Source organism: Onychomys torridus, chromosome 8 (genome assembly GCF_903995425.1).
Source record: "Onychomys torridus chromosome 8, mOncTor1.1, whole genome shotgun sequence".
Taxonomy (NCBI): Eukaryota; Metazoa; Chordata; class Mammalia; order Rodentia; family Cricetidae; genus Onychomys; species Onychomys torridus.
Window position 1 is genome coordinate 42442928 of NC_050450.1, and position 16048 is coordinate 42458975.

Below are 16048 nucleotides of genomic sequence, written 5' to 3' on the forward strand. Positions count from 1 at the left end.
TCTAATGGCTCTTCATGTCCCCACCACCTCCAAGGACCTGAACCTGGATCCTTCTTACCAGGCAAGAGCTAGTTTTTCTGTGTGTTCAACATTACTGTAAAGGAGGGAATTGTGGGAATGGGTCTGTGGTGACAGGGGTGGGGTGGCCACATAAGACAAGGGGATGTATACTGTGTCCCTGACTCAATGAAAGAGTCTGTGTTCCACTTCCTTGCAGTGAGTGTAGGGGCTGCTGTGAGCACCGAACAGTGTGGTGGAGAGGACAAGTTTTTCTAGGAATCAGGAATTCAGGCAGTTTAGAAAAGTCCCTCTCTTCCTGAAGCTCAGAGACTATCCTCACAGGCTTGTGATAGTGACCTTTGGGCAGGACTTCAAGGGCTCAAAGACTTTATTACCTGCATAGAATGCTCAGTTCCCCGTGCGTTCCAGGCACTCTCTGCCTTTGTGTGTTGGCTTCCCTCTGCCTGGGACACCCTTTTCTCTTCAGCCTCCACAACTGTGTCACTTCCTGCCAGCAGCCTGCTCTGCCTTGTCATAGCTGAGTCAGGCACCTCCTCTGCCTTCTTCTGTCTGATCGCAGCCTAGACCATACTGTACAATACTGCTCACTCCCTCATGTCTACCATGCAGCTCCGAGTTAATGAGAACAGAGGCCAGGTGGAAGCCGTGGGATACAGGGGTGGGAGGATGGATGGGTGACCTGGACGGTCCATGTTGTGTTCTCTGTGGTGATGCCAGCGTCATGAATGCCTGGTTTGTGCTACAGTCTGAGGTCTGTCTGTAAGCAACTGCCAAGCACCAGGGATTGGTGGTCCCAAGATATTCTTTCAGCCTCTTTAATATTGTTTTAAACTGTATAGTGGAGTTCTTGGGGGCTAGATAGGGGCCCACTGAGTCAGTCCATTTCATTAAAGGAAACAGCCCTTGGCTCAGAGCCCACCCCCAAGAGCTGGTGGAGGCGTCTAGGAGTGAGTCACTCATCTGGTGGGTCTAACTGCAACTTAGCCTTCCCATATACATTTTAGGGAAGTGGATGTCCCGAGAGGAGAAGGCCAGCTGGCCACCTGCCCAGAGCCCTCCCTCCCTCCCTAGAGAGGTTTTCCTTGGTGAAGGCACTGCAGTCCCTAGCTGTGCCTCCGCCCTGATGAGAGAACCCTGCAGAGTGTGTGTGTGTGTGTGTGTGTGTGTGTGCGTGCGTGCGTGCGTGCGTGCGTGTGTGTGTGTGTGTGTGTGTGTGTGTGTGTGTGTATGTTTCCTCTGGGATGTTTGTCCTCATCATTGGTCTCATTTAAGGCTGCTGGTGGGAGCTGGAGAGACGGCTCCACAATTAAGAACATTTACCGCTCTTCCAGAGACCCAGACTCAATTCCTAGCACCTACAGGGTGGCTCACAGCTGCCTATTACTCCAGTGTCAGGGGATGTGATGCTCTCTCCTGACCTCCACGGGCTCCAGGCATGTATGTGGTGCATAGGCATACGTGTAGGCAAAGCACTCACATACATTTAAACAACAACAAAAAAAAAAGATTGCTGGTAAAATTGGGCTTCAAGCTCCACAGATCTGGGATGATGTCTTTGCCAGACCAGGGGCCACTTTCACAGCTTCCCAGGAGCACCAACTCAGGTTGGTGAGTGTCCCTGTAACTCAGAGGGCCTGCTGTGTGTCTGCAAAACTACACTCCCGTGGAAGCACAGGGTCTGGACCACACTGCCTCTGTCCAGTGTTTGGACCACCTGGGTCAGACCTGCCTCTGCTTCTCTTTCCAAGGCTGAGCAGCCTCCTCCATCTGACAAGCATGTCTTTAAATCATGTCTGTAGTTCCGTGACTCTACTAGGCCCAGTAGTACTGTGCCCATTTCAAATATGGGAAAGTGAAGGTTCAAAAAGGTTGGGTATGCTTAACCATGTGTAGTTTACAAATAAGCCAGAGACTTGAACTGAAGAAGTGTCTTTCCTGTGTCTATAATGGTTTTTTGTTTTGTTTTGTTTTGTTTTTGTTTTTGCACATTGCTGACCTCATGCCGTGTGGTAACGCTACAGTTTAACACAGATACTAGTTATTGGAATTTAAGCTGCTTCCTCCTTCTCCCTCAAAGGTCAAACAAATGTTTGGCTCCTATCCCGTGGCTCCAGGGTCACCACAGTTGGCATTTGTTTTTGTTTCCCAAGAAGAAAAACGATAGCCACTGCTTCCATGATGCCAAGGACCCACGAGGAAGCAGCCTGCAGGTAGTGTGGGCCAGTCAAGAGCCTGCCCTGTGATCACTGGGGTGGCAGACCTATGCATATCCCAGGATCTTCCAGCTCCAGGTCTTACTGGGTAGTGACACTAAGGGGTCCCAGTGTGAATGCCAGCATCTGACCCCTGAACAAGTCCTCTGTACCCCCTCAGTCCTGACAAGGTGAGGAACCCATGGCCCAGCAACCTGTACCTGCTCTGCCAATGTGTCATTACCCAGCAGCTAACAGGTGGACACAAGATATCTCTGGGAGATGCCCTGCTCACCTCCAGGACATCTTCTGTGTTTCCCTGAGAGGTTCGCTGCATTCCCTTGGACTTCAGTGGATGGAGGTGCACCTAAAACTTACCTGGTCTGGAACCACCAGACCCATCTAGCACTTTGAGTCTTTGCTATCTTAACCTTGCTTATTTTCTTCTCCCCATCAGTTTAATGCTTAAACATTTCCCTCCACCCCATTAATGCTCTTGGTAGCCTGTGTATGGGGTGCAGAGCCACAGTGGTGATATAGTCATATAAGCCTTTGTCTTCCAGTCATGAAGCCTGGAGGTATCTATCTGGGCTAGTCCATGGGCTGTGCCAGCTTCCCCTGCCCCCTCTCTTTCAGGGGCAAAGCCTAGGGTTGGGAGCGCAGAGGCAAATCAGGCAGAGCCTGCATCCCTCCACCCCACTCATCCTGTATACAGTGATGAGTGTGTCTGTTCTCTGTCCATCTTCTCCATATCCTAGGAGCAAACATAAGCAAAGATCTGCAACCAGGGTCACAAAGGACCCTGAGGCCTGAGAGACTCTCTGCCCAGAACTGCCAGTGCATAGTGGCCCCTGGAATATGTGGCATAGCTGTCAGCCATGTCCCTAGGCCTAGGCATGTGGTTCTCAGGAAAGCTAGCCAGAGGCTGTTAGATGTCAATACTGAGGGCTCCAGTCTCTCACTGGAAAGGCATCTCCAGGTGTCCAGCTTCTGGGCTATACTGTGCTGCACCAGGAGACTGCATATCTGACTACCCCAGGGCCTGACCCATCTGTTAGGACCCCTCTATAACCTGCCTGTCTGGTCTCCCCCCTCATCTGTCTCTTGTTTCCTACAGAGATTGTCCTCTCACTTCTGGAGAAGATGCAGACCCAGGAGATCCTGAGGATCCTGCGGCTCCCCGAGCTAGGGGACTTGGGCCAGTTTTTCCGCAGCCTCTCAGCCACCACCCTCGTGAGCATGGGTGCTCTGGCTGCCATCCTCGCCTACTGGCTCACTCACCGGCCAAAAGCCTTGCAACCACCATGCAACCTCCTGATGCAGTCAGAAGAAGTGGAGGTGAGCAGGGCAGGAACTGGCCCATCATGCAAAGTAGCTCCAGAGGGTAGCAGTCAAACCTGTAGCTTGTTTGGCCCCAAGTGGCCCAAAGAATCCTGGTGTCCCCTGGGAACCAGCCAACCTGCTCTGCGGCAGCCTTGGGCAAGGTCTCCAGCAAGATGGTCCTCGAACCCCTGCAACATCAAAGGAGGTACTGGTGCCACCAGACCCATCTAGCACTTTGAGTCCTTTCTATCTTAGCTTTGTTTATTTTTCTCTTCCCAGAAGTTTAATGCTTAAACATTTCCCTCTGCCCCATTAACTGTATGGACCCTAGGCAGAGCCTGGCCAACCACTGGAAGCAGGTCCTCGGGTACTATGGGGTAAAATCACTCCCAAGTTCTGTCCCCAGTCCTGGCTTACTGGGGCCAGAGGTGAGCTCATTCCAGGGCCCTGCCCCTCACAGAACCTGGGCTCACAAGGAGGATAGAGGCAAGGAAGACACACTGGCTTGTCAATAAGGGCTGATGAGATTGCTTCTCCAAACTTAGGGAACTTAGGGATTTTTGTTTTTGTTTTTGTTTTTAAGATTTATTTATTTATTTATACTTGCATTGGTGTTTTTGCTTGCATGTGTGTCTGTGTGAAGGTGCCAGATTTCCCTGGAACTGGAGTTAAAGATAATTGTGAGCTGCCATGTGATGTGAGTGCTGGGAATTGAATCCAGGTCTTCTGGAAGAGCAACCAGTGTTCTTAACCATTGAGCCATCTCTCCACCCACCCCCCTTTTTTTGGTTCTTGTTTGTTTGGTTTTTTTCTTTTAATTCTCCCCATGTTCTAAACTCTAGTGTGCATTTTTCATGGATAATATATTCACATTTTTCATAAGAAACCAAGGCCACATGCTGAGAAACTTCTGCCTCCACTGCTGAGCTTAGTTCTGTTAGCAGTTCTGTCCAGGCCAGGAGCAAATGGAAAGATATCCCCCACTCCTAGCCCTTCTGTAGGTTGGTTGGTTGGTTGGTTGGTTGGTTGGTTGGTTGGTTGGTTTTCTCTAGACATGGTCTCATGTAACCTAGACTGGCTTCAAACCCCTAATCCTCCTGCCTCTGCTTCCCCCAGTGCTAGGATTACAGGTGTATACCACCAAAACCAGCTCCCCAGTTTTAAATGATGAGATCATGCTACACAAACTTGTATACCTCACTTTGTTCTTGATCATACATCTTGGTGACCACCAACCTGGCAATGTTTTGCCAGCTGGGAAGGGCACAGATCCTTGTCTAATGGGGATCTGAATTCTCAGGCTATCTTCCTAGTAGTGGGGGTGATGTGTGCAAAGGCCCAGGTGTGCTTGAAAGTGTGAGATGTTGGGAAGTGCTGGTTTGTGTTTGGTGCTGGGCAGTTGAGGGGGCTGGCAAAGAGCAGCAGGATGGTGGTGAGCTTGGAGAACATCCTAGGCTGGCAGCTGGCACGTGCCTTCCTGAGCTGTGTGGTTCTCGGCTCGGAGCCACTGTCTCACTGAGTTCTCGATTGTAAATTAGGCTCTCAAAAGAGCACCAAAGTGTTGGTAGGGTGGTGTGGAGAAACCATTAAGAATGGTTGGGGCCGGGTGGTGGTGGTGGTGGTGGTGGCGGCGGCGGCGGCGGCGGCGGCGGCGGCGGCGGCGGCGCACGCCTTTAATCCCAGCACTTGGGAGGCAGAGCCAGGCGGATCTCTCTGAGTTTGAGGCCAGCCTGGGCTACAGAGTGAGATCCAGGAAAGGCGCAAAGCTGCACAGAGAAACCCTGTCTCGAACCCCCCCCCCGCCCCGAAACCCCCCCCCGCCCCAAAAAAAGAACGGTTGAACTTTGGTTCAGCTTATAATTACAACTCACCTGGACAGAACTTAGAGACTCTCAGGATGAACATCATGGATTTATTGGGGTTTTCCGTAGAGGGATTGGCTTGTTTGTGGTTTAGAAGGGTGGCGCTTGCAGAGTAGGGATGAGGAGGCAGCTTTGGGCACCTGGCTTGGGTGACAGTGGCCTGGTGCTCAGGGGAGAGGGAGGGTTGACTCCGGGCCAGTCTGTAAACATACAGAATGGGGCGACCATGTGAGTCTTACTGAAAGGATGGGGCCTGGGAAAAAGCTAAGGAAGGCCACCCTTTCAGGGAAGAGTTCTCTGTCCCTGTCCCTCAGGAGCACACAGAGTGTGAACTGGGCAAAGGTGACAGGGGCAAGAAACGAGGTTAGGGAGACGAGCCCTCGGGTACTTACTGGGACACACATCATTCAGACCATTTCACTTCCCCAGCTGAAAACCCTTCCCTGGTTGGCTTCTGCCCTCCCGCAAAGTCCATCCCCCACTCCTGGGTCTGTGACCCTTTCTAGACTGCTCTCACCTCATATTCATCTAGAGCTCCACAGATTACCCACAGTTCCCCAGCACCCTGTGCTCCTGCACCGTTCGTGTGTGCTTGCTACTGCCTGCTCTGCATCAAGCTCCAGCCAAGTGTCCCTGTCCAACACACAAGCACTGCCCCTCCCCCGCCCCTGGTACAGTCTCTTGCAGAGTCACACCTGCTGCCTGGGTATGAAGTGGGTCTGACTGCATGTACCCCTAACTTCCCACATCGGTCTTTCTCAAGCAGAGCTGGCCAAGAAGAACTTTCCACTCCAAACAGCTGAGAGCTGCCTGTGGTTTTGCTTGTGGCTGCTTGTTCTATGGGGCTAATTTTTTTTTTTTCTCTAGACTCAATGTTCCAATAATTAGCCGGCTCTGGGCCATCCCAGGATAACCCAAATAGCACTGAGAGAGCAGGCAGAGCTGTGGTACAGAAGAGCTCTGGGCTTGGGGGCCCTGGGGAGAAGGAAGACACAGACACCCAAGTCCCGTCCCCAGCACCATCACAGAGGCCCTCTGCCTTGTCCCTCTCTGGATCAGCATTGTTGAGGGCCCAGGATGCTGCTTCCTGGTCTGTCCTTCCTTCACATGCTCTTAGGCTTCAGTCCTGGGAAAGCACCTTAAAGCACAACCCTCAGCAATCCATGCTAGCATGCCATGATGGATGCCAACCTTCTTAGCTCAAGGCTACATACAACTGACCTAGGGGCATAGCAATGGATGGCCACGTACAGGGTACCTTTGGCAGGTTGATCCTCATTCTAAGTGATAATAGACTCCCCTTCTATTGTGGAGCCATGTTTCAAGAGTTCCTGAAAATTGTAGACGTTCTGTGTGTGCTGATCTAGTATACAAAGGTGGTGTAGTTGTTGGGTGTGTGTGTAAGTGAGACACCGTTGAGTGCGGATGCATAACAGATTGGGTGTGTGTGCTCTGGTGTGAGCAGGCCATGAATATGAGCACTTCCAAGCCTCAACTATATGAAGCAGGAATGCATCCAAGCTGTGTACACACTAGAGCCCATTTCTGATGTCCATGCTTGCCTCAACCAACTTCTGTGGTGTGTTTGGCTTCTAGGACAGCGGTGGAGCTCGGCGATCTGTGATTGGGGGAAGCACTCAGTTGCTTACCCACTACTACGATGATGCCCGGACAATGTACCAGGTGTTCCGCCGTGGGCTTAGCATCTCAGGTGAGGAGGAGCATATGGAGAATTGTATCAAGCATTGAACAGGTCTCTAGGGTGGTATTAGGGACACGGCAGTGCTCAGGTCAGCAGAGAGACCCTGGTCTTTCCACCAGTTAGAGAGGCAGCTGACTTACGTGGCTCAGGGCTGCCTTCAGCTTACTTCAACCTTTCACACTGTTCGCCTGATGTTGGACTGACTCTGTACACCCCTATGGGCAGCCCCTGGGGAGGCTACTGTCATATCACACTGTCAACCATGGTTTGAAACCTGTACCACTGAGATGCCTCAAGAGTCCCAGGGTATGAGTCAAAGGGAGGTGGTCACAGAAGGCCATCCTGCAACCTTCTCCCACTGGCCTCCCCAAACGAAAGTGCCCTTCTAGATCTCCCATAGCAACTGTCATATAAATCGTAGCAGGAACTGGGTACCACATTATCGCACCCCTAGCCGCCCAGACCCTGGAGAGAAGCTGTTCTTGCATTCTTATGACCTTCTTGGGCCACAATAGGTGAGACAATGGAAGCTGCTCGATGGAAGTTTCCTGGACCCAGAGGCACCCACAGCACATGATTTCCACACTGTGCTTGGTGGACAGGGGCAGCAGTGAGTCTACCCACTCCCCTCCCTGACACAAGCCCACTTGTCTCTCTGCAGGGAATGGGCCCTGTCTTGGCTTCCGGAAACCACATCAGCCTTACCAGTGGCTTTCCTACCAAGAGGTGAGTGAGAGCACAGGCCCCACCTGTCCAGCCCTGCAGAGCTGGTACCCTGATGGGTTGGGGGAGGCTTAGGAGTTTATATATTTTTATAGAACACAATATGAAAAGAAAACAATGTGAATTCAATGTCAGGTTTATCTGAACAGGTACGAGAAACTGTCTAGAAAGCATGTATAGTGACAGTCAATTCAGATGCTTTGGTAAAAAGAAATCTTTCAAATGTGGTTTTAAAAAAAAAAGAATTAAATGAAGCCATCAAGTTAAACTAAAACAGACTAAAATATACAAATAAATACATGTGTGATATTAAAGAGTCTTCTTCAAAATCCTTGGAGAAACTGAAAAAAGTACCCATTTGAATCCTGATATATAATGTCTACAAAATTCTTGTTTTTTTATTCTTATAGTTATTTTTTAACTCTTTGACAGTGTCATGATGTATATAATGTGTCTGAGTTGCTTTTGCCCCCCATCACCCCCTCTCATCCCATGAACTCCTTCCTGACAAGCCCCCCTCCTACCCTCCTGTCTGGTTTTTGGGACCCACGGAGTTTCAGCAGGCTTGCTACATGGGAATGGTAGGGGCTTAGTTGCAGCAACATGAACGACTTATCAGTGACTACACCACTAAAGAATATGACCCATCCCCACCCCCAGCCATTGACCTTGGACATCTCCCAGGTGATAGGTGGGGCTTCATGAACCCCTCCCACATCTGTGATGGAATGTTGACCAGCTAGAGGGATTCCCTTTTTATCCCCTCCCCCCACCTTCCCACCCAATTCCTCTCCTCTGCCTCCAGAGGCTTTCTGCATGCCTGGGTAGGGAGTCCAAAAGCTCAGACAGACTTGTAGGAAAACTGTGTGGACAAGCCCCCCATTGAAGTCTCCTCCTCTCTCCATCACCCCACCCTACCCCCACCCATCTGTGTGCAGGTGGCCAACAGGGCTGAATTTCTGGGGTCAGGACTTCTCCAGCATGATTGTAAAGTGGGCACAGAGCAGTTCATTGGTGTTTTTGCACAGAATCGGCCAGAGGTGAGCATCAGTCTGACTGCTTTCAGAGGCATCAGCCGACTAGGGAATCAGAAGTCTTGTTTCCACTCTTGGTTGGGCCTGGAAGCTGACAAAAAGTAGGGACCTGGGGCCGTGGTGCTACCACCTGCATCCCCAGCTCTTCCCTGCAGCAGGCATGGATGCCCTACCCAAGCCCCATTCACATACTTAGAGCCACAGAGGAGGAAAAGTCATGATGAAGAGACCCATGCAGGGCCAGTGGATTTGGTCTGTTTGGACATGACATCTAGAGGTTACACACTAGCATAGCGAGCATGTCTAGAGGTCTTTGGGCTAGCCCCGGCACACAGACTCAGTGTACCTATCATATCTCCTTTCCCTCCAACCCCAACTTTGCATTTCTGTAGTGGATCATTGCAGAACTGGCCTGCTACACGTATTCCATGGTGGTGGTTCCACTCTATGACACCCTGGGTCCAGGGGCTATCCGCTACATCATCAATACAGGTGAGCCCCAGCTTCCATTCCCTCCGGAATAAGCAACCAGCCCTTATCCTCCAGCCTCTTAGATCATACTGATCATTGGGTATTCCTAAAAGTCATTTTACTTCAGTTTTCAGAAAATACTAAGATATTAGCCAGACGCAGTGGAAAATGACTGAAATAACAGCACTTGAAAAGTTGGAGAGAGGATCAGAAATTCAAAGGCATCCTCAATTGCATAGCCAGTTGGCCAGCCTGGGCTATATGAGACTCCATCTCGAAATCTAAAAAACAAAACAGAACACTAGGGGTTTGCATGATGACCCCTGTCTTGGCCTCTTGAGTCCAAACAATTCTTATTCAGGCTTCACCTAAAGCCTCCTTCCACAAGTCTGCGATGCCATGAGGGAGCTTCTAGGAGGCTGTGGCCATGTAAGGTTCCTGCAGCTTGGCAGCACCGTTGCCGTGGTGGTAAATGTCCCAGGCAGACCTGGGCTGATGGGAGCTGCCTGAAGAAAAACTGAACTGCTTCAGGATGCTTTTGCCTTAAAAGGCCTTTGCCCTCGACTCCTCTTAGTACTCATGGCATACATGATGCATGACCCCCATAGCCTGTTTTACACATTTACTTACACACAAGCTGGTATAGTGGCCTGTCGTGAGCTGCTCAGCCTGACTCTCCCCTTTGGCCTCTGCAGCGGACATCTGCACGGTGATCGTGGATAAACCTCAGAAGGCCATACTTCTGCTGGAGCATGTGGAGAGGAAGGAGACTCCAGGGCTGAAGCTGATCATCCTCATGGAGCCATTTGATGATGCCCTGAAAGAGAGAGGACAGAAGTGTGGGGTGAACATCAAGTCTATGCAGGCCATAGAGGTAAGACTCTGCATCTAGGATGTTTGCTGGGTTAGAGCTGGCTGGCTGCCAAGTCACAGTGTTCGCCACTCACCCCTCTCATGCCTTGGGATGGCTGTTCTGGGCCCTTCGGATGCATCAATGGCAAGACAAGGCAGACTGGCAAGGAACAGGGGAGGGAGACCTGGAATCGGTGCTTATAGGCACCCTCTTGATTGAGACTCTGAGACTGGCCCAGCCAGTGGCACCAGGCACCAACAGATGGGTAATGGCACCAGCCTGAGAGGCACTCACATGGTCTCTCAAGCTTCCTCTCTTGCAGAAGGTGTAAACTTGTGTGTACCACAGGACTGGGTAGTCCAGGGACCTGGGAAGGTTCTTGTCAATAGGTCCCAGACCCTCCCAGCAGCCAATGGAATTAATTTTCTGTACATGGCCCCTCCAGGGGCATCAGATTGGTGGCAGAGAATGGGCTAATAGAGTGATGTGAGACATCCTGGCCTCCTGGGCCTCTGGTTTGCTCAACAGCTATTGACGCTACCATGTTCTATGGGATGTAGACGCCCAAGCCTTCCAGCTGTCTTCATGACTCTATCTGTCCTTCACTGCACCCATGACCCTGTGCACTAGTAACCCTTTGTGACATTAGCCACACCTGCCCCGGCAGCCCCTCTCCTTTCCTCCCCACTGTCCCCCCAGCACTGGCTATTCATCTACTAGCCTAGGTCTTGTGTATGTCCGCCAATATGTCCAAGACAAAGCGGTATGTGTATGGTGCCTGGCTTCTCCCTGAGTATCAGGCCCCTGTCTGTATCACATGGGGCAGGCCTGTGTCCCCTTTTCCCCAGGAGCCTCAGGCTAGAATATGTCTGAGGCGGGACCACTCAAGTGGCATTTGTCACCACAGCCCATGTCCAGTCAGGGATCCTGAACTCTGGGCTTGGTGTAAGAGCGAGGCCTACCATGGTGAGTGATTTTTGTCTTTTTAAATTTTATAATAATCCTTGAGAATTTTAAAAATAGTATTTTCTTTTTTTTCAGGACTGTGGCCAAGAGAATCACAAGGCCCCTGTGGTAAGCTAATCTCCCAGCAGGCATTGGTGAGCAAGATAGTGAATGAGACCGCTTCTCTTGGAGCCCCCTCCCTGCACAGGGCTGGGTGGAGAGGCCAACGAGTACCTCCATGTCAATAAGCAGCTCCTGTGTGTAGCCTAGGAGTGCTTGCCCAGCTGTCCAACACAGCTGTGGGCTCAGAGCCCAGGGAAGGACTGAGGGCAAGAGTCAGGTGTTGGGAGAGAGACAAAGGACATCCAGTCCTAGCCACCTGTGGCTCTCTTGTAACTCTTTTATGAGGAGGTCTTGTCTTCCCTTACTTTGAATGTTATGAACCCCACGGAGCATAAGGTGGGCAGAAGCATCCAAGATCTAGAAGTGAACCTCATGGCCCAGGGGCTTTGTTGTCTTTGGTTTCGTTTGTTTTGTGTATGTGTGTAAACGTGCATACATATTCATGTTTATATATATACACAAGTGTTTATGCAAGTGCATGTGGAGGCCCAGCATTAGCTGTCCTTGTTTTTTTAAGTGCATGTGTGTGTGTGTGTGTGTGCATGTGCACACATATTCATATATATATGAATATATATAAAGTGTTTTTGCAAGTGTATGTGGAGGCACAACATCGCCTCAACTGATTTTCTTCAGGCACCATTCTTTAAGACAAGGCCTTGCCACTGGCTTAGACCTTGCCAAGTAGTCAAGGCTGGCTGGCCAAGGAGCCCCATCAGTCTGACGGTCTCTACCTCTAAGCACTGAGATAACAAGCATGAGCCAGTACTCTGGACTGCCCTTTGTTCATTTTCATTCTCTGAACTTTTCTGGGTGTCATCCCAAGTGGTCCCGCCCAGCGTCAGGTAGCAATGACAGTCTCTGCCTTCTGAACTGGGCCTTGAAGGGAGAAGATGGAGGGGGGGTTCTCGCCAGGCTTCTGGCTTCTAGACCCCCTCCTGCTCAGTCTTTACCACTTCCTTATCACTTCTGGTGAGCTTTCTCACATCTAGGCTAGAGCAGGTCATAGCTCTGCTTCCCAGAGCCCTCCATGAGTACCCTGGGTATTTTCACATCTTCCCTGTGCCAGCCTCAGCCTTGGAGAGCAGCTCCATGATTCCTCAGCATGCCCTGTGTGCTGCACCCCAGTTTCTGTGCCCAAACAAGTCCCCTCCCTGAAGCTCCCTTCATCTGGGTGAATCTTGCTTGTTTTTACATATCACTTTACATGCTACCTCTTTAAGAAGCTGTTCCCTGTGTGCACATGGACTAGTGAGCGGGCTCCTCCTAGTGACCTAGGACCATGGGCCCAGTAATGTAGCTAGAGCCTGATGCAGAGCTTGGGGTACTTTAAACAGCTCAACAGCAAGCCATGCCTAGTAGAAAGGAAGGGTCTTTGGATTCTGTAACCCCACACAGAACTCTGTTCAGGCTGGAGTAGGGGAAACGGGACCAGGTATGAGGTTGGTTGGACACACATGCATCCACGTACTGTGCTTCTTTCCTCTTTCCTGGGAGCTTACCTGACCATCTTTCCAACTGTAGCATACAGGAGTATGCGACATGTCCGGCACACCATTCACTGTAGCACACTCATGGGGCTGGGTGGCAGAGGGGTCCCACTGGCTCTCCCCAACATAAGTCTCTTCTCCCTCCTGCAGCCTCCACGGCCTGATGACCTCTCGATCGTGTGTTTCACGAGTGGTACAACAGGTAAGTGGAGGATCTCTAGTCATGACTGTTTGTCTCTGTTCCTGACTTCCTGGCTAGAGACTTCGGGAGTCTCTTATGCCCTCTGTGGTACGGACTGAGTCTGGTCCTGATCCTGTTCAGCTGCTGTTGTTGGCTCCCTTCTGCTTCTTCCATTGGCCATTCTGGGCAAGGCAGGGCTGGCCAGATGTAGACCGATGATGAGGGGACTCAGCACCTTCTAGATCTAGGACAATGGAGTCTAGGCAGCTAGGTCACAAGCTGTAGGATGGCTCTGCCTATGGAGTCATTTCTTTATGAGAGATGGTTCTCCTCTCTGTTTTCTGTTCCTGCCTGGCCTTTGTGTCAGAGACGAGGGAAGGAGTGTGGGCTTAAAACCCCTTTCTGCTGCTGGATAGAGTACCCTAAGTCAGCCACTTAAGCCCTCTGCTGTTACTGTCCCCAAGACCTCACCTGGGAGGAGGTGGTTAAAGGTGCCAAATAAGATGTGGAGTGGGATGTGCAAGGACAGCCATGGGCAAGATTGCCAGGAAGAAGACATGAGCAGAAAGGTCTGTCTGTGCCTGGTGCTGACAAGGGGTATACCAGCAAGAATAATCCAGAAACACTTCCTGGAGGCGGTGCAGAGACAGCACTTTGCAGTCTACAGGCCCCTGTCCCTGCTTTCAGTCTCTCAGCACTATCTGTGAGACTGGCTGGCTTGACAGCAAACCGGCTCCAAGAGACACCAACCACCACGTGGAGGCCCCGGGACTTCTCTGAAGCGCCGGAAGGCGCCCTTCGTGCTGCTGCCCCCCTCAGCTGGTGACTCAGGAAATGTCTCAGTTACTTTTCTGTCGCTCTGATAAAACACCATGACCAAGGCAACTTACAGAAGGAAGGAAGGACTTAAGGTTTGTGGTTCCAGAGGGTTAGAGTCCTCAGTGGTGGGATACACCCAGGAAACGGGTGGCAGACATGGTGGACTGGAGCTGGAAACTGAGTTCTGGGAGCTCCCACCTCAAACTGCAAGCAAGAAGCAGACAAAGCCAACCAGAGATGGCAGGAGTCTGTAAACTCTCAAAGCCTGCCCCCAGGGACATACTTGCCCCAGCAAGGCTACACCTCCCAAACTGCCCCAACAGTGTCACCAAATAGAGGACAAGTACTCAGATGCCTGAGACTATAGGAGGCATCCTCATCCACCAGATGCCTGAGACTATAGGAGGCATCCTCATCCACCAGATGCCTGAGACTATAGGAGTCATCCTCATCCAAACCATCACAAGCAGTTACTTGCTTCACCTTGAGTGGACAGGAAGTTCCCAGCATTCACTTCCAGACCAAGGACTGGCCAGCCTGATAGTTCTTAGTGGACAGTGACCCGGGATCTCTGAATCTTTTACACGAACAGCCTACACAGCATTTGGGAGGCTACATATGCTGAATTGTGCATGCTAATAGATCTTGATCGGTGTGACTTTATCAGACATGGGATGCGGATGGAGTCAAGACATTAACTCAAGCGGGTTTAAAGATTTTTCTAAACTATGTTCTACTAAATCCTTTAGAAAAGTGACACAGCCCCCCACACTCCAGAGCCAGCCCAACAGTTTAAAAGTGCCCTTCAGGCTTAGGTTGCTTTTAACATAGCATTTCCTGAAGTCTTGTTGGTGTTGAGTTTCATAGCTTTTTTTTTTTTTTTTTTTTTTTTTTTTTTTTTTTTTTTTGGTGACATGGTTTTGGGGAACAAGTCACTGCTGTGGCTTTTAGCTTTGGGCCTCCTTGTCCTCCAAGAGTCACTTCAGGTGTTTAATGGCTCACTTGGTCAATGCTGCTGCTCTTTTATCTGGAGAAGTATTCCATGCTGTTGAAATAAGCTGCTGGCTGGCTGTAAAGCACGGCTGTCATAGCCAGCGCCTCCCCAACTGTGGATTGACATCGGAAGCCAAGCCGTCCTTCCCTATCTGTGCAGAGGGGCAGCATGCATGGGGTTGGAAAACTGGTCGGCCTTCTGCTTTCAAGCCATGGCCGGTGCAAGGCCGGTCTGAGATAGCAAGCAGGCCTTTGGCCTGAAATCATCCCGCTGGACCACATACTCGGACTTCCTTGGATTTAGGCCAAGCCTGTATTGTGCCTCTTACGTCCAGCCTCTTGTCAACACGTCAGCCACACTCATCCTCCACGTCCCAGCATAGTGCATGCTTTCTTTGCATGCAGAATGTCTGGCCATCAGCCTCAATGAAAGTTATGCTTCTCTTCCAGTGGGGAAATGTGAAAAATATGACCTGACACTGATGTTTGGCAGGATCTTCCAGGGAAAGGTCCTTCTAGCCTGTGGTGGGAATGTCCTGGAACCAGTCAGTGCTTTGGGGCCCCTCATCAGGCCAGAGGAGAACAGAAGCCGTCCGTACTGTCTGGAGCCCCGTTGTATCCAGTCACTCTAAAAACACCTGCTGGTGCTCTGGGAGACCACCTCAGCACTCTCCCTATAGAGGCCTTGGAATCACGTGACCGCTCTTCAGCCTTGGTTTTCATGGGTCTTAAATGAATACACTTTGTGTGAAGAGGGTTAGTTTCTGAGTAGGAACCGAGAAATAGAGAGCTGGTATCACTGAGACATTGACCTGGGTGACGGAGCCTCTCACTGTCTGTACCAGCAACCAAGAAAGGAAAATCTACAGTTTGATTCTGCAAACTGGATTGCTTGTAGGTCTGTCTAGGATGATTTTTGTTCCCCATATGAGCAATTGGAAAACTTTCTACATTCAGTTTAAAGACATGCTTCTGGAGGTGTAGACTCGTCCTGAATCTGGGCAGCAGGCAGAGCCTTCCTGAAGGCCAGCCTCATGCTTCCTAAGTCATCAGCTTCCAGACGCTGTGATCAACGTTCACATCTCCTTCGTCCTTTGGAGAGTCACATGTAGAGATGACTTGTGGAAATAATCTGAACATTTCTGGGAATATTTTAAGAGTCCTGTAGGTCATTTATAAAGTGACATTTGGATCTGCAAGAAAATTTGTGTTTCTAAAAGGCCTGAACTTTGGCATTATGCTGGAGAAGAAAAGGGCACAGATCTGAAGACCTGCCAGCTGTCAGCCTTAGCTGAGAAGGCTGTGGAGAATGCTTG

At 50.6% G+C, this 16048-nt stretch overlaps 1 protein-coding gene across 5 annotated transcripts in view; it reads left to right on the forward strand.

Annotated features, from left to right (window-relative positions):
* The window catches only part of Acsl6 (acyl-CoA synthetase long chain family member 6), a 60135-nt gene that overhangs the window by 12948 nt on the left and 31139 nt on the right, over positions 1–16048 (forward strand). For all 5 annotated transcript variants that reach the window (XM_036196555.1, XM_036196554.1, XM_036196552.1 and 2 more), the window contains exons 2-9: positions 3331–3551; positions 6995–7109; positions 7762–7826; positions 8762–8863; positions 9250–9349; positions 10024–10202; positions 11223–11255; positions 12890–12941. In XM_036196555.1, coding sequence (XP_036052448.1) covers positions 3357–3551; positions 6995–7109; positions 7762–7826; positions 8762–8863; positions 9250–9349; positions 10024–10202; positions 11223–11255; positions 12890–12941 — 841 coding nt within the window. In that variant the 5' untranslated portion in view covers positions 3331–3356. The remainder of the gene's footprint in view (positions 1–3330; positions 3552–6994; positions 7110–7761; positions 7827–8761; positions 8864–9249; positions 9350–10023; positions 10203–11222; positions 11256–12889; positions 12942–16048) is intronic.